The 18,711-nt window shown below is 39.9% G+C and overlaps 2 protein-coding genes across 4 annotated transcripts in view; one reads left to right on the top strand and one right to left on the bottom strand.

The window, feature by feature from the left end:
- The window catches only part of LOC143750170 (chondroitin sulfate proteoglycan 4-like), a 445,241-nt gene that overhangs the window by 311,811 nt on the left and 114,719 nt on the right, over window positions 1–18,711 (bottom strand). The window lies entirely within an intron of this gene.
- The window catches only part of itga2.2 (integrin, alpha 2 (CD49B, alpha 2 subunit of VLA-2 receptor), tandem duplicate 2), a 35,292-nt gene continuing 16,713 nt past the window's right edge, over window positions 133–18,711 (top strand). For all 3 annotated transcript variants that reach the window (XR_013207118.1, XR_013207119.1, XM_077243047.1), the window contains exons 1-4: window positions 133–344; window positions 8,655–8,778; window positions 16,295–16,404; window positions 16,554–16,648. Coding sequence is in view for 1 of the 3 variants with exons in the window: in XM_077243047.1 (XP_077099162.1) it covers window positions 278–344; window positions 8,655–8,778; window positions 16,295–16,404; window positions 16,554–16,648 (396 nt within the window). In the remaining 2 variants the exon portion in view is untranslated. The remainder of the gene's footprint in view (window positions 345–8,654; window positions 8,779–16,294; window positions 16,405–16,553; window positions 16,649–18,711) is intronic.

Consider the following 18,711-nt stretch of genomic DNA (forward strand, 5'->3'; position numbering starts at 1 on the left):
AAGCCTGCAAAAGACTTGTTGTCGATGACAGGTAGATCATGCAAGAAGCTCACCCTCACTTGTATGCACTCAAAATAAAATGTAAAAAAAAATGACCAAAAATCAATGGTCAAACCCTGAACCCAGGGTGTGGTTGAACCCATTATGCTCAAATTACATCCAGAGAGGTGGAGCTGGTCTTCACGCTCCACCCATGGCTCTGCATTGAGCAGCCTGTCATTCCTAGCACTGTTTCTCACACACGCTCACACTGAACTACAGATACACTGGAGAGCTCATGTTGATGCTGGATATCACTGTGGACTTAAAAATGAACATGCTGCAGGCACTTCTCACTGTTCTGTGTAAGTAGCCAATTTATGCAAACATGCTAGTTTTTTTTAATTTATTTATTAATTTGGCCAAATTGAATGACAACCGTGCTAAATTGTGTTGTAGGTGAAATAAAACTGTGTAAATGAAATAAAACAAAGTATTTGAGAAAATGGTTTTCTAGGGTCTGTGAGGAACAAATATTTATCTATTTTTGATCTGCACTGTATAAAGTATGTATATATAAACTCAATGCAGTTTGGCATTTCATCAAAGATGTTAGAATGACCTTTGAAAAACAAAAGGGTAATTTAGGTGACTTTTCTTTTTCTTATTTTAAAGTTGTTGTTTTTTTAAAGTGCATTTCTGCATGATTTTAAACATTATATTAGAAAAAAAAGTATTTTAAGTTTTAATAGCTGAATCATGCCATCTCAGTCTAAATGTGTAATTATATTGAGATATAGCTGTGCCTTAGGTAACAGGGTTGACAGTTTTATAATTATTTTAGCTATTAACCCTGTTCTCCAGGTCTGGAAAGTACTAAATGTTTATTATAGAGAAAATTAATGCAGTATTATTCAGTTTTTTACTGTAATGAAAAATAACAAAATAAATGAAAAACAACAGAGTTGACTACTGAATAAAAAGTAGACATTTAACTAAACTGAGCAAATAGTATTTCATTTTTCAATAATTTTTGAATGTCTCATACATTCAAAAATGATAAAAAAATTAAATGCTACTTTTTGCTCAGTAAAAATAGAGAAATGACCTGGGCTCTGAACAGAGTAGAGAGCACCTTGGGAACATAACCATGTCTTGGTCTGAGGATGACTTTGGAGTCATTGGGCCCGAACTCGAGACATGAGGCGTTCGTAGAGAGCGCTTGCAAGTCACCCACTCGCTTGACCGATGCTAGGGCTAGCAGGAGTGCGGTCTTGAGCGATAGAAGCTTTAAGTCAGCCGATTGAAGCGGCTCAAACGGGGCTCCCTTAAGGGCCATGAGGACCGTGGATAGGTCCCAGGCAGGTATGGAGGGAGGTCGAGGCTGGTTAAGCCTCCTGGCCCCTTTAAGGGAGCGCACGACCAGATCTTTCCTTCCTAAAGACTGGCCAGCCACAGGAGCATGGAAGGCTGCTATGGCCGCCACGTATACTTTGAGCGTGGAGGGGGTCTGACCCCTGAAGAAAAGAAAGTACCAGTGGCACATCACACGAGTAGGGGTCAAGGTTCCGAGCTGCACACCAGCCGGTGAACACTGACCATTTAAGGGCGTAGAGGTCTCTATTTGACGGCGCTCAAGCATCAGTGATAGTGCTTAGGACTTTTTCTGGGAGGTTCCCGGATACCTGTTGAGGGACCATACATGAAGGGCCCACAATTCTGGGCGGGGGTGCCAGATTGTCCCTTTCACCTGCATGAGCAGGTTCTTCCTCAGCGGTATCGGCCAGGGAGCTGCATCGAGCAGCTGCACCAACTCGGGAAACCATGTCTGAGTCTGCCAGAGTGGGGCTATTAGGAGGACTGCATGCTTGTTCTCCCTGATCCGTTCGATGACTTGAGGGAGCGTCGAGACCGGAGGGAATGTGTAAAGGGAGAGGCTGGGCCATTCGTGGGCCAATGCATCCCTGCTCTTTGAGAAGAATATTGGGCAATAAGAGTTGTCTTCTGAGGCGAAGAGGTCTACCTCTGCCCTGCCGAAGACACTCCAGATCAGACGAACCGTCTGAGGGTGGAGAGACCATTACCCGGGGGGAACGTTGTCTCGAGATAGTATGTCTGCACCCTGGTTCAGTATGCCCGGTATATGTGCTGCCCTTATGCTTCGCCATAGGTTCGTGCAGTTCCCGTTGCCCAGTCAATGAGCGAGCTATTCAGCTCTGTGCTGTGCTGGCTGTGCAGCTGCACTGCGTTTTAAAATAAAGGCTTCAATATTCTCGAGAAAAGGAGTTTTCCCATAGCGTATAGCTTAAAATTAAATGTTGTAAAAGCGATGCGGAGATGGTCTTTTTATTACTCAAAAGGTGAGTAAGCTATTTTATTGAACAGATAATTGCCATATGTAGCTCTTTAACAGAGTTTGTTGTAAAGAATTATGTATTGTGAAGGATCATTTCATTATGGTTGTTGTAGCGCTGTGCTGGAATTTATTTTCAAGGAAGGAAGTACCATGTCTAATGTGTAAAGCTACAGTAACGTCTTCAGTTAGTCAGCTTGAGATCCTTTCCATCTAAACTGGTTTTATCTCTTAAAGGGATATTTCACCCAAAAATTAAAACTCTGTCATCATTAACTAATCATCAAGTTGTTCCAAATCTGTACAAGTTTCTTCTACTGAACACAAATAAAGATATTTTGAAGAATGTTGGTAACCTGAAAGTTGACGGTAGAAATTGACTTTCATAGTTGGAAAAAAATACTATGGAAGTCAATGGCAACCGTCAAATGTCTGGTTACCAATATTCTTCTTTTGTGTTCAACAGAAGAAAAAAACTAAGTAACTTTTTATTTCGATAGTCCACTTTAGACATTCTACTAACTATAAGTAACTTTGCAGCTACATGTCAACTAACTGACCTTAGAGGATTAGTAGACCATTTGCTTAAAGCTGCATTCCGTAACTTTTTTAGGTTAAAAATTATCAAAAATAAAATTTTCAGCAAGTACATAACCAGTCAAAACTATCTGCTTGCCTGAACTCGATTCAAAACGGTAAGCTTGTAATAATGCTTTTAATTCCAGTGGTACTGGTGGATTTCTGCGGGAAATTCGAATATGTCTTTGCATCATTATGTCACATCTGAACACATGTGTCTCGGCTAGTAGGCTATATTGCGTCTGAGGATGTTGGAGGTGGAGATTTCAATTCAATTCAATTCAATTCAAATTTATTTGTATAGCGCTTTTCACAATACACATTGTCTCAAAGCAGCTTTACAGAAAGTGCATTTCGGAAATGTACATAGAAAAATACAGTTAATTAATCATGTATTAATTTATGGCATAACATATCGCCGGCTTTGAGTCGTCTCTTCACAGGCGTCGAGTCGTCTCTTCACAGGCGTTGGGGCATCTAAAGTCTCTGTGAGAGGCTGGATACAAACTGGAGCTGACGAACGCTATTTACCTCGGGACTAGCGTCCCGAGATAACAGCAGAAAGGCAGATGGGAAATAATTAGCATAGCTGATGTTCATAATGTTAATGCATTCGAACTGATTCAGCAGTAGTATTAAAGGTTAAGCATTAAGTGAATGCTTGGTTAAAGAGATGCGTCTTTAATCTGGTTTTAAACTGGGACAGCGAGTCTGAGTCTCGAACAATATCAGGAAGGCTATTCCAGAGTTTAGGAGCTAAATATGCGAGAACGCCCTCCCTCCTTTAGTGGACTTAGATATCCTAGGAATGACCAGAAGCCTCGAATTTAGTGATCTTAAAGAGCGCGATGGATTGTATGGCGATAGAAGGTCTGTTAAATACACAGGAGCTAAACCATTTTGGGCTTTATAGGTCAGTAGGAATACTTTGTAATTGATACGTAACTTAATAGGTAACCAGTGTAGAGATGATAAAATAGGTGTTATATGATCATATTTTCTTGATCTAGTAAGAACTCTAGCGGCTGCATTTTGCACTAACTGTAGCTTGTTTATTGAGGATGCAGGACAACCAGCTAATAAAGCATTACAGTAATCTATTCTCGATGTCATGAATGCATGAACTAGCTTTTCTGCATCAGAAACAGATAGCGTGTTACGTAGCTTAGCAATGTTTCTAATGTGGAAAAAGGCTGTTCTTGTAATATATGAAATATGATTTTCGAAAGTCAAGTTGCGGTCTAGTATAACACCCAGGTCTTTTACTGTAGTGGATAAAGTAACAGGACATCCTTCTAAATTAAAGTTGTATTGTAAGGGATTTTGTGGGTAGTTTTTTGGACCAATAAGTAGTACCTCCGTTTTATCTGAATTTAATAGCAGGAAATTACACGTCATACAGCATTTTATATCATTTAGACACTCTGTCAATTTAGATAAGTTAGTGTTTTCATCTGGTCGTGATGAGATATATAATTGAGTGTCATCAGCATAACAGTGGAAATTAATTCCATGTTTTCTTATAATATTACCAAGTGGCAGCATGTATATTGAGAATAGCAGAGGGCCTAACACCGATCCTTGCGGCACTCCATAGTCTACTGACGTTATCTTTGATTTTTCCCCATTTAAACAGACAAAATGGTAACGGTCTGATAAGTACGATCTAAACCAGCTTAATGCCTGTCCCTGAACACCAGTGTAGTTTTGTAGTCGATCCAAGAGTATTTTATGATCGATAGTATCGAACGCAGCACTAAGATCGAGTAGAACTAGTATTGAGATACAGCCTTGGTCAGAAGCTAAAAGTAAATCATTTGTTATTTTAACTAGCGCAGTTTCTGTGCTATGATGCGGTCTGAATCCCGACTGGAATTTTTCATAGATATAATTTTCTTGCAAGAAAGAGCACAATTGAGCGGACACAACTTTTTCTAGTATTTTAGACATAAATGGAAGATTTGAGATGGGTCTGTAATTTGCTAAGTTATTTGCTGTTTATATTTATAGCCTTTAAGATGTATAGCCTTTTCTCACAGCACTTGATCAAGAAAGGTTCAAACGACAATCAACAGTGACAACTGGAGATTCATCCATTGTAAAATGCAAAAGACTTCGGAGTGGCTACAGAAAAAAAGAGACTCCAACCGGGCCCATGCGAAAACAAGGATAAATATCGGAAGGGCATTAAATGTAGTCACACAATGCTGATGTTGTTAACGTTATTGTTAACAAAATTCGAATAAAGATGGCGACAAAGAGGAAAAACTACGGACTGCGGCTTTAATATTTGATAACACCGTATTCTACTGACTATAAGTAACTTGGCAACTACAAGTCAACTTATTCTCCTAACCCGTCTATTCTCCTAACAGTCTACTGACAGTCTACTACAGCCTACTAATACTCTAATGAGAGTTAGTTGACATGTAGTTGAAAAGTTACTTATAGTTAGGGGAATATCGAAAGTGGACTATCGAAATAAAGTGTAACCAAAAACTCATACAGATTTGGAACGGTGAGTAAATGATGATATAATTTTATTTTTGGATGAACTATCCCTTTAAACTTGGAAGTGACTATAAGCAGTATGATGACCAAATTCATCCGCACAGTTACTAAAGCACAACCAAAACAATGTTCTTCTGCAAAAGGCATGCAGTTTTGTTTTTTAACTGCTAAAGGGGAAAAAGTCACATAGTGCTACCTTTAAGTGAAAAAAAGCAGTTGCAAATGTTGTACAAAATACAGATAAGGTGATGATACACAGGGCAACTTTTTGAGCAATGTTGCTGGGCAATGTTGCCGCCAACGGGCAACCAGATGAGACACAAGGCTCACGACCAATCTAAATTATCCAGATAGAAATTTATTGCGCATTTTCAATGGGAAAGTGCCCAGGCAACAATTGCTCGGCAAGATTGCCCAGCAACTTTGCTCAAAAAGTTTCCCTGTGTATCATCACCTTTAGTGTGGGTTTAGTGTGCATTTGAGGTCAATGAGCTTAGTTATTTTTAAGATCTGCTGGGACAGTCTTGCATGCTTACTTCCTGTCGCATGCACACACTCTCCAGTGGCAAAGATTGCATGTGTGGGTTTTTGAACAGGCCTTATATGTCTATTCCTTCGTTCCCACAGCTCTCAGCACCGCTCTGCTTGTCAAAATGGCCATATTCAAAAATTCTTGAGAATTTTGATCGTCATTTGCATTCAATTTCATTTTCAAATGTTCAAAATTAAGTTAACAATCTTCTTTCTGAGAGTTGGGATTACACAAATAACTTTTGTTGGCATTAAGTTGATTTTTAGTTCCCATCATGCTTTGCTGAAACATTAACATTAAAACCGAGTGTTATTTATGAATTTTTGAGTAAAGAGAAAGACCTTTTAGTGTTTGATGTTAAGTTATTCAGCATTTACAAGTTTATGCTGTGTTAAAGTTTCTGTTGTTACCATTTTGCTGAAGTGTAACATCTTGTCCTGACCAGAGGCCATGCCATGATATTACAGTGATAAGCAATTTGTTTGTCCACACCAACCAAATCAATAAAAATAATCACAGCCAATCAGAAGAGTGTGGGCGTAGAGTATCTCTATCTAATACATAAATATTAGCCTAACCATTTTAACATTATTAAAACTACACACTAGGTGACTGAAATAACCTTTGTCATAGAATGCACTTGGTTGTTATCACAGAGTTTGAAAGTTAACATGTTTTTAATTTGTTACATTGCATCGCGATGTATAATTATTTCGTCGTCTGACACAATGTAAGAGCCTTTGGTGAGCTTGTGGTTGGCTGGCTATGTGTAGCTATGGTAGCGTAATATTTCATTCAATCATAGCTGTGCTAATGTAAATGCATTTGCATGCTAAATAACATCATATTTCATATGCAAACATGCTGTGCTAACTATTAATTTAAACTGAAGCAGCTAATTAATTAAATTAACAGGAGTGGACATTGCTTTAGTCGTAAATGGTAAATGGACTGCATTTATATAGCGCTTTCACAGACCCAATGGCCACCAAAGCGCTTTACATAATATGTAAATCGCTTTGGTGGCCATTGGGTCTGTGAAAGCGCTATATAAATGCAGTCCATTTACCATTTACGCCTCTCATTCACCCATTCATTCATACACCGACGGCGGTGTCCATGCAAGGCGCCACTCAGCTCGTCAGGAGCAGTTGGGGATAGGTGTCTTGCTCATGGACACCTCGACACTTGTCAGGTGGAACCGGGGATAGAACCACCAACCTTTCGGTTTGTAGACAACCTACATGAACCACTGAGCCACTGTCGCCCCATAATCTCGCATTTACACTAATTACGAGATGGCATGAACATACTTGCACTAAAAGGTCCTTTATTGGCATGAGTGGTTCCCTATAGAGTCTTTAACATCCATGGAACCTTTCCATTCCATAACACCATTCCACTTACAGATCGGTATAAAGGTTTTTTATTTTTTTTTATTTTTTAATTAGTATGTTTTTTTATCCAGATTATTATTAGTAATCATCCCACATGAATCCACACATTGGTCAAAACATCATGGTTATAATGGTGTAAGAGCACAGCAGGATGCTTTTTGAAGTCATTGTCTGAATAGTGTCAAAGACCAGTGTCTAAACAGGCACTGGACTGGAGACATATTCTCTCTCTCTCTCTCTCTCTCTCTCTCTCTCTCTCTCTCTCTCTCTCTCTCTCTCTCTCTCTCTCTCTCTCTCTCTCTCTCTCTCTGACCTCTCCTTTTATGTCTCCGCCCATGTTCATGCTTAAATCTTCCTCTGTTTCGTTGTTTCATGTGTCTGCACACACTGTTTAAAGGCTCTCTTTGTGCGATGACTGTCTCTATAAGTAATGAATGGAGAACTCTGTAAGAGCAGATGGTATTTGTTCCTTCATTCATGGTGTTATGGATTGTGTCGCTCGGACATATTTTTAGCACTTTATCCCTTTTCTACTGAACTGTAGATTAAAACGTTAATATAAAGATAAACAGAGATAGCCAGGATTAAGATGCAGATGCGCAGGGAGCTTTGAGAGCATAAGTTGAGTCATCAGAGAGAAACCCTGCTCAGGCATGTTTCTACATTTCATGAAGCTCTAAATCAACTTGAAGTCAACATCAATCTTTTTCTTTATAGGTTTTTATTCAGCACAGTCTCAATTAGGTGCAAAGGAATGCAGGAATGAAAATGTCATCTCAAAATATTTCAACAATGGGACCTACAAATAACACACAAAAACAATTGAAATGCCAATCAGAAAAGGTATAAGGGTCAATGACATGATGCTCTTTTCTTCTTATCTATAAAATACAATACACACATATAAAAATCTTCATTTTGGTTAAAATTCATATATTTTTTCTGGACATAAAGTAAAACATTAAGCAAATAAAGCCACATTAAAATAATTAAATTCTTGAAAAGAAAACTTTATTTAAAAGATTTGATATCTTTATTATTATTTACACACTCATGACCCATAAAGCTCTTGCAAAACACAGAGGAGGTTATCTCTGTGTTTATGACTATTGTTTACTATCTCCAAGAATCCCCACATCAAAGTTTTCCTGCACACAGTCACTCGTTCACATTCATGCTGTGACATGAATCACAACTCCGTTTCAGAGGATATTATGCTGCATACCAGATGTGTTGTTGGTATAATATGTTTATGTTGGTATGTTTGTTAAGTCAAAAGACTGATTTGTGCATGTCTCAACAGGTTTCAGCATCGATAACTCTCAGGGTTTTAATGTGGGGACTTCTGGAGCTAAGATCTTCACAGGGTCGGCAGAAGAACAGTTTGGTTACTCTGTACAACAGTTCAGCAACAGTCAAGGAAAATGGTAAGATGTGTAAAATATATTGAGAATTGTGTATTTTTGTTTTATTTAATTATTTTGAGAATTGTGTTTGTCCCTATGTTGGATTTAGTTTTATTTGAGAAATGAGCTACTCTTTATTTTCCTAAAACGTACTCTACAAAAGGAACATTTACTAACATAACTTGAAAACTATATCCCATTTCTCAAGTTTTATTGGATTTCGAGGGGAGTCAAATAACAGGCCTGTGACAAGCTTAGGGCTCGAAATCTGTTTGATTTGTTCCCCAAATTTCCTTTTATTAAATATTTTTTTCCAAATTCCATTTAATTTTTCCTGGAATTATTATTATTTATTTTTAATTACATTCAAATTTTGATGGACTTAAATCAAATTTTAGTCATCAAAAAAACGTGTAATTAATTTAAATCAAGAAACGTATACAATTTATCAACAATTTATCAGAATTTTATCAAAATATATGTATAATCTTTTAGGGCCCTATGAAATCTGTTTTATTTTTTTTCCCAAATTCCATTTGACTTTTTCTGGATTTAGTTTTTTTGTTTTTGTTTGTTTTTTTGACTCCAATGAAATTTAAGTCATCAAAAAACGTGTAATTAATTTAAATCGTAAAACTTTTTATCAACAATTTACTACAAGTTTGACAAAAATGTAATTTTAGGGCCCTGTGAAATACAAATACTTTTATTTTTTCACAGATTCTGTGTTTTCCAGTTATATTTTTCTGGATTCAATTTGATTGGTTTAATTACATTTGAATAATCAAAATTGATGTATAATCAATTGAATTCTTATAACGTTAACAATATAATGACTTATTGAACTTTTACAATAATAGAGCCCCATGAAATATTAAATTTTTTCAGAAATTCTTGTGTTGTGTGTTTTGATTTTTCTGGATTTGGAATTTAATTATCAACTGTGGTCTCAAATTAAGGCATAACACATTAACAATTTAAATAATCTTTTAAAATGCAATCAAATGAAAATTAAGCAATTCCTTTGGCAAAGGGGTTTATTTCAAAAACCCTACTTTTGTAATTATTCATCCAAAATTTTCATCCAAATGGATTCAGCATTTTCCACATTGTGGAAATCATGCTGGCCTGAGTATGTATGTCTACTTGCACACACACTCTGATAGCTGTTTCCCCCTCTAGTATATCACTCCACTCCATACACAGCAAACACACACACTTCCTGTGCTCATCTAATTTTCTTGCATCCGGGAGATTGCAATAAAGTTTCTTTAGAATCTATCTGCATTCTGCCAGGAAATGCAGGGTTTCCCCTCATTCCCACATAATATCTATATTAACATGATTTAAAACAACCGCAATAAGTCACACAATTGTTAGTATAATATACAGACTTCCCTCTAAAACACAAAGAAAACTTTCATCTAAACTGTGCACAACTTCCCTAAACATTTGATAACTCTATAATGACTGCTGGGTCAACTTTATATAATTTGTTGTTACCATAAAGTACGTTATTGTTTGCTTACGGTCACCTTCACTGTCTAGACAAGCTTTATGAGAGTATATCTTAACATTCTCCATGTTGTGCAACAGGTTAGATGAGACATTTCCTGCTCTAGCGTGGGTTGCTGCATTGGACCGTTTTGGTGACATCATGTTTGTTAGATGGGTCATGCTTTTGTGAATGGTGCTGATGTCATCATTCTCACTGTGAGTCCAGCATTAGCTCCGTGTGACTGATCTGGTTTGGCCTCCCATAAAACACATTAGAGATCTCTAAAAGCCGTTACCATAGACAATGAGGCATTATTATATACCCAGACTCCGTTTCACCCTATTTATTCTGATGCACTTACTTTGAATATTGATGTAGGCCTACGTCAGTTTCTAAAATCCCCTGCACTTTCCTTATTTAGTATCCTATTACTTTTCTCATTAGAAGCAAAAATTCACTTTTTGTTGTTGTGAGAACTATTAAATAGATTAACTATCTCATTCATAATTATTCTAGTACAAGTAGGTGGTCAACTGCTTCATATGTCTGTATCCTCCCTCTTAAAATGCTGATTTTTGTCCTGTCCAACATTGCCACCTAACTGCATACAACAATATCGTACAACAATGTCAAACTTTTGATATGATCTTCTGAGTTGATATTGAAAATACTGTTAATAATTAACTAATTTTAATGACCAAAAACATAATATTTAGCTGTGTCAGACATTTTACATTCAACCCTGTTACTGCATACAAACATTTTTAAGATTGCAACAGTTCTTAAGTAACATGGCTTGAACAAAAGTATGTGTAATTCCATTTTCTTCCTTTTTACACAATTGTATTGATGTTGTTTGTCAAACTAAACCATTCAACTCTGTTATTGTAACAATTTCATTTTCTTTAATTTATGGTAAACAAACATTTATCAATAACTAAAAAACAATTACTATTCTCAAATTAGCTAGCCCCTACTGAGTAATAGCTTCATTTAGTCTAAATTTGCAACCCTGCTACCATATAGTTCCCTTTCAAGGGAACTCGAGCTGCGTAGAAACGCTGTGGGAACACCTCTGCGTGATTGCGTCAAGAAGCACGTATGAAACCAGTCCAATGGCGTGACGGAACGTCAAGTGTTTGTTTGGGGGCGGTGCAAGCACATCAGTGTGGGCTGACAGTTTAATTCATAAAAATGTTATGTGTAGAAAAACACACGCACTCTAAAGAAGTTTTAGCTCCGCCCCTATTGAGTCTTAACTAGCTCAGATCTCGCGCTTGCTGAGGCAGCTCGTAGATTATGGATCCGCAATATATTTATAATGCGGAGGAAACTGAGCTCATGGAGTTCCCCTTTCTCTCTTTTTCCTATTATTGCAACTAAAATGTGTGCAAGCTATGAATCTTTTTGTATTCAAATATGAATATTCAGCCTGTAATTCAGACTATGAAATACTTTGTTATTGGCTGCATTTAAATTTGAGAAATTAAAATAGCTGCATAAAATACTATGCACTTTCTAAAATCCATGTTTATGGTAAGGGCACGCCCGAGTGCTTAATGCCCTTTCTAAAATCTATGTTTATGGTTTTATTTAATTTTGAGAAATTAAATGAAATATCTTTCTGGCTTTTTAGCTGTATAAAATACTATGCACTTTCTAAAATCCATGCTTATGGTAGGGCACACGCAAGAAGCACGCACGAGTGCTTCGTGCCCTTTCTAATATCCTTACTTATGATAAAACAGATCTGAGGATCGTTATTATCTTTAAGTAGGTCAAGAAGCCCTGACGCCAGCAGTGTCGGGCTTCTGAGGGTACACCCCTCCTTGGGGAAGATGGTTTCCACTTCATTATACCACCTCGGTGCCCTCAGGGGGCCTGTCTGCCACACACACACATGCGCACACACACGCCACACACACGCCTTCATGCCGGGGTGCAGAGGTTCCCAGCGAGTCCCAGCGAGTTTTTAGCCGAGGGTTGCTTGCTCCTTCCGAGGAGGGCTCTAGAGCAGTCAGGCCAGTTGTTCCCTGCCGGTGCGCCGCTTCAGGGCCCTGTGCCTGCTTGTTTGAAATACACCAGAGGCCAGTCTCGATAGGCTAGTATCCTTAGTAGATCTTCTGGCAGATTGGAAACTTCTACCAAATATATCTCGCTGGGTCCTGCAGGCAGGGTCCTACCCACAGTGGTTGCCCCGAGCAGGCTCCTCCCCCAAGCAGGGAGTCAGGGTTTTACATCCGGTACTTCATGGTCCCAAGAAAGGATGGGGTGGTTTCCTCCGATTTTAGATCTGTCCTGTAGGGAAGCTATTGTAATGTAAATTACAATAGGGAACCTATGTAGGGAATGTTGTAGGGAAGCTATGTAAAAAAAATCAAGATGCTTACTCTTAAGCAAGTCGTGTCACAAATCAGGCCTGAGGACTGATTTGTCACATTAGATCTGAAGGACACATACTTCCACATATCCATCCTTCCACAACAAAGGAAGTTCCTGAGGTTCGCTTTCGGGGGGCGAAGCATACCAATATTGTGTTCTTCCTTTCGTAGGCCAGCCACTGTAAAGCAGTTTCAAAAACTGTTAGGTCTGATGGCAGCAGCGTCCAACATTATACCTTGCAGCCTGTTGTACATGAGACCATTGCAGTGGTGGCTCAGGACCAAGGGGTTCTCTCCGAGGGGAAACCCACTCCGCATGATCAAGGTCATCATCTCTCGTGGTATTTCAACTGTCTAAAAATGTTGGCGGTGTTCCAGGCTCTGAAACACTTCCTCCCAGACCTGAGGGGCCATCATGTGCTTGTTCGGTCAGACAACACATCGGTGGTCTCCTATATAAACCATCAGAGGGGGTCTGCGCTTGCGCCCCTTATACAAGCTGGTTCACCAGATCCTCCTGTGGGCCCAGGGGAAGCTACTTTCTTTGAGAGCGATATATATCCCAGGGTACTCAAATCAAAGGGCAGACATCCTGTTGAGGCAGGGGCCAAGGCCCTGGGAGTAGAACTCCACCCCAAGGTGGTGGAGCTGCTTTGGGAGAACTTTGGTAGAGCCGAGGCCGACCTGTTCACAACCCAAGAGACCACATATTGTCCACTGTGGTTCTTACTCAACCATCCAGCCCCTCTGGGGTTGGAATGCTATGGTGCAGTACGCATTTCCCCCGATTGCTCTGCTCCCAGGAGTTCTGGAAATGGTTCGCCAAAATGGGATCAGTCTACTGCCAGTAGCCCCATTCTGCCCGGCCTGAGTATGGTTTGCGGCGGACCTAGTGTCTCTGATCAGAAGGGACATACTCTCTCAGGCGAGTGGGTCAATCCTTTAGCCTCACCCTGAACTGTGTAAACTGTGGGCTTGGCCTCTGAAGGGGCCCAGCTCATAAGTTCTGGTCTCTCAACCGAGGTTGTTGAAACCATTCTCCACTCCAGAGCTCCATCCACAAGGAAACTGTATGCCTTGAAGTAGAGACTTTTCACTTCATGGTGTGGAGAGCACCAGCTGGACCCGGTTAACTACCCAGTTGTTGCAGTGCTGGAGTTCCTGCTGGAGTTCCTGCAGGAGCGCTTCACTGCAGGGTTATCCCCCTTCACACTTAAGGTGTACGTGGCGGCACTAGCTGCTTACCATGTCCCTTTGAGTGGAGAATCTTTGGGGAGACACCCACTAATAACTTGTTACCTTTGTGGCACTTTGAAGCTGAGGCCAGCAGTGAGTATTAGGGTGCCGACATGGGACTTGGCTGTTGTACTAGAAGGCCTCTCCTTAGCTCCATTCGAGCCCATTAAGGAAGTTTCTGAGAATATCTCTAAAGACCGCCTTTCTCCTCGCTATTTCGTCTCTCAAGAGATTTGACATTCAAGCACTTTCGGTATCTCCCTTTTGCATGGAATTTGCTCCTGGTATGTTAAAGGGTTTTCTTCACCCTAAGACCAAGTTACGTCCCTAAGGTTCCTACTAATACTGTAAGACCTAGAGTACTGGAGGCCTTATGTCCTCCTCCGGACATCACACCAAGAGAAACTTTATCTGCTCTGCCCAATTAGGGCCTTAGATGCTTACATCCACAGAACTGTGTGGAAGTCTGAACACTGTTCGTTTGCTTTGGGGTTCCCAACAAGGGGGTTCCCGGCATCTAAGCAGAGGATGAGCAAGTGGGTGGTCGAGGCCATCTCACTTGCTTATGAGTCGGCCAGTTAGCCTTCACCTTTGGCTATTGAGTTTCCCTCAAAGATGTTTGTGATGCGGCAGGCAAGTCCTCACCGCATACATTCGTGAGGCTTCACTAGCTGGACCTCAGCTCCAATCCAGGGGCGCAGATGCTTTCGCCTAGATGTGCCGTTGGTTTCACACAGACGGACACTTGCTCTTATGGCGACGTGGGTATTAGCGTTCCCACAGCGTTTCGACGCAGTTCGAGTTCCCTTGAAAGGGAACGTCTCAGTTACGTATGTAACCCTAGTTCCCTGAAGAGGGAACGAGACGCTGCGTCACCCTGCCATTTTCAAGGCATGCCCGTGATCGACTTGCTTTAGCCTATCAGAAGCTGACACTGTTTGGTTAAGGTGTGCTTTAATAGTTTCCTGGTTGATGACTTCACATGACGTTCCGTCACGCCATTGCACTGGTTTCATACGTGCTTCATGACGAAATGAGGCAGAGGCGTTCCCACACAGCGTCTCGTTCCCTCTTCAGGGAACTAGGGTCTACATACGTAACCGAGACGTTTTTTATTTAAATTTAAAAATGTTGTTTGTTTCATTTTAATGTTTAATTGAAATAATAACATATATATTGTGTTATTTTTGTATAATTTTTGTATTGTCCATTTTATTTTATTAAATACACTTAAACTTATGGTACGTTTACACAACAATGATTGTACTAAAAACAGAAATGTTTTTCTTTGCGTTTTTCACGTACAGACGGCAACATTGTCAAAATGATGCCCCTTCACACCAGGTTCACACAGATACATGAAAACGACTAAAACGCTGGATTATTGATGCCAGGTCATTAGGTAGCGATGTCATTTTGTAAAAAAAACACTATGCACTGAACATGTAATACACATGCGCATGAGGTCACAATTTCACAAATTTGCGTTTTTGTGGTTTACTTACGAGGAGGCAATAACGGTATCCTTTACAAAAACTTGCACTTTGAAACCTGTTTTCAAAAGTTTGCGTTTTCAGACCACCAAAACGCCATTGGTGTGTAAATCAACGGCCAAAACACATAAAAAGTTTGGTTACACTTTATTTTAAGGTGTCATTGTTACAGTGTAATTAAATATTTAAGTACAGTGTAATATTAATTAACTAGGATTTAGTTGAGGATAATTGCATGTAATTAGGCATAATTTACTGTTATTACTATAGTAATTACATGTAAAATATGTAAGAAGGACACTGTAAAATAAAGTGTTACCAAAAGTTTTATTTGAAAACGTTCTTAATTTATTTCAGCGATTTGATAGATCATCATTTCACATTCTCATTTAGGTTAACTCGATGTATTTCTGTTTAAATTTATTTTATTTAAAGTAGCGAAATTGTTTTTCAATGGTATATTTGTTGTATTGTTATATATATATATATATATATATATATATATATATATATATATATATATATATATATATATATATATATATATATATATTTGTTGTTTTGCAATGTGTCTGATTAATGAGGACTGATGCTGGTTTGTGTTGTCTCAGGATGGGAAGTTTGTGTGTCACTGTTTGAGGAATGTTTTGTTTAGTCTGGGCAGAGCAACTTATCACATTATGGTGACCTTAAAGGGATATTCTGTGTAATTTAGTGGGTGTGTTAAGATTATATATTGGATGTTCGGTGCACCTACACATACGCAATCTTTGAACCGCTTTCAAAAACACACCCTACGCTACTGTTCATTAAATCTGTTTCTGCAATCCTGTTTTGTAGAAAATCCTTAATAATTGCTATGTGCAAACTCACCTGAAACTGTACTTCAGGATAGTAGTACTAAACTAACACCTAATACTGTTCCTCAGGCTCCTTGTGGGTTCTCCATGGAAGGGATACAATCAAAATCGGAAGGGAGAAATCTATAAGTGTGAGGTTAACAAGCCTGGAACCAGCTGTCAGGCACTTAACCTTCAGAGTAAGCAAACATTTCCCATCATTCCCAGTGAAATACATTACATCAAAAAGTGTAATAAGTTACAAAGCAAATTCTTGGATTTTTTATAAGAAATTATGAAATATTATGAAGTGAAGGTGAAGATGTCGCTATGTTTAATATGCCCTCAGATTCATTCGATATGTCAAAAATCCCCAACAGCAACAACATCAACATGAGTCTAGGTCTTACTCTAACTCCAACAACCAAAAACAGCGGGTTTATGGTAAGACTGATGCATTGCAGGCTCATTGGAAAAGTGTGCCTCTACATACATTTATGCAAAATCCAAAAACGTACCTATACATACAATTTAATGCATTTTCTAGCTGAAATGAACACTAGAGGCAGTAAAACACCAAAAAACGTTTTGCACAAATTATGATTACAGGGGCAGATTATCAATTAATAAAGACTTATTTTTCTGTGGTTCTTTGTACAATACTATATTATGATCTCAAAAGTGTATGATTTGTAAACAAATAGATTTCGACTTTTGCTTCACATAGTCATCTCTTTTCTGATGTGGTAACTAGCCCGATAGCTCACCTGGTACATAACACTTGAGATACGTAAAACAGGACTCACTGCTTCTCTGGGAGAACGTCTCTTCAAAGCTGGTGTTGGATTAAACAGCGAAAGACAGCGCTGGCCGCAATCTCACAGAGAGCAAACCAGCTGTTTTCACCTTCAATGAGAATTTTAGTACTCACATCACTGTTTCACATGCCTGGGCTTTAAGCATGATGAGACTGTGTTCGTGGGTGGTTCATGTCCTCTTATGAGAGTATGACCATGTCGGCACGTTGTTCGTCTCACCTTTCTCATAGGGCTTGAGCCACTCAGCATGCCGTCGAGCTACCGGCTGACAGTGTGGGTTGTCACAGCAATCCGGCGCGCGTCATTCGGCGCTCTAGATGCGCGGTTGAGACTCAGGTGCCAAAAATGAGGTGGAGTCCCCTCATCTATAACCCAATCTAGTTCCTCTTCTGGTGCACCAGAAAAGGGCTACTTCACTGGATAGGCAGGGTGACCTGAGGATTACAATGAGGGCTTCCCCACCCGGTAAACAATTCATGTCGGCCCCTCACTACAGCAAACATGCTGAGACTGTGTTTGTGGGTGGTTCATGTTTTCTCATGAGAGCATGACCACGTCGGCACGTTGTTCGTCTTGCCTTTCTCATAAGGGCTATATGGCTCAATATGGCAAGCCAAACATGCCTAAATCTGCAGAAAAAGTTTTTCCTCTCTCACTACCCTCAAGGATAGTGGCTGTGCTACTGTAGACCGCCTCTTAGCTGGATGTGACGACCATCCTGCAAGTAAAGTGGAAGGCCAAAAGACTTAATGGATGAGGGTAGTTCTGAGTTGGGGTTGAATTGCGCATGGTAACTGCGAAGAAAAAAAAACTCTGCCACAGCCAGCTCTACTGTGACATGACAGCCTGTGGCCCAGGGAGACTGGAGACTCCATCCCCAGCTGATTTGGGACCACTTCGGGGCCGCACAGATAGATCTGTTTGCCTCTCAGGACTCGTCACAGATGCACTGGCATACAGCTGACCCCGGGGCCTCTGCAAGTATGCATTTCCCCCAGTGAGCCTTCTCGCACAGACACTGTGCAAAGTCAGGGAGGAAGAGGAGCAGGTATTGCTAGTACGTCCTTATTGGCCCAACCGGACCTGGATCCCAGAACTGATGCTCCTCTCGACAGCCCCTCCCTGGCCCATTCTGCCATACAAAGGCAAAAAAACTTAACTCGCTAGAGTGTGGAACTGAGAGAAATGACTTTAAATAGCTCTTTTTTCACAGGTGCTTCCCGAGATTAGCACAACCTTCTGTGTTCTGCGTCTTTTCATTATGCGGTGGTTTCAGCTGTCTGCCCTATTATTGTGCTTGTGCACTACGCTCATCCCGCGGATTTGATTGTATGTATAACCCGCTTTTAACAGCTGGTCTGATGTTGTATTTACCAGCACTTCCTGCTTCATTATGTTCTATGCACCAATATACCCTTGTTGTTTCATTATTATCACTCTCCCTGTGATATATTAGTTCCGCGTCGGCTTGACCGTGTTCAGGGCGGTGCTGAAGGCGCTGGCGAAGTATTGGCACTCTGCTAGATGCATGATTGCTTCAACCAGGTCCCGTACCCGAACTGGGTGAGGCGGGGCTTTAGTTCTTTGTTGTATTCATCTGCTACGGGATCTGTAACATTTTTCTGTCACCTCTGCATATATCCTTAGCGATCGATATCGCATGTTTGTCAATGGAGCGGGTTCAGATCA

The sequence above is a fragment of the Siphateles boraxobius genome, unplaced genomic scaffold (assembly GCF_051911475.1).
Source record: "Siphateles boraxobius isolate OS27281-9 unplaced genomic scaffold, OSU_SipBor_1 25, whole genome shotgun sequence".
In the NCBI taxonomy this organism is placed as follows: Eukaryota; Metazoa; Chordata; class Actinopteri; order Cypriniformes; family Leuciscidae; genus Siphateles; species Siphateles boraxobius.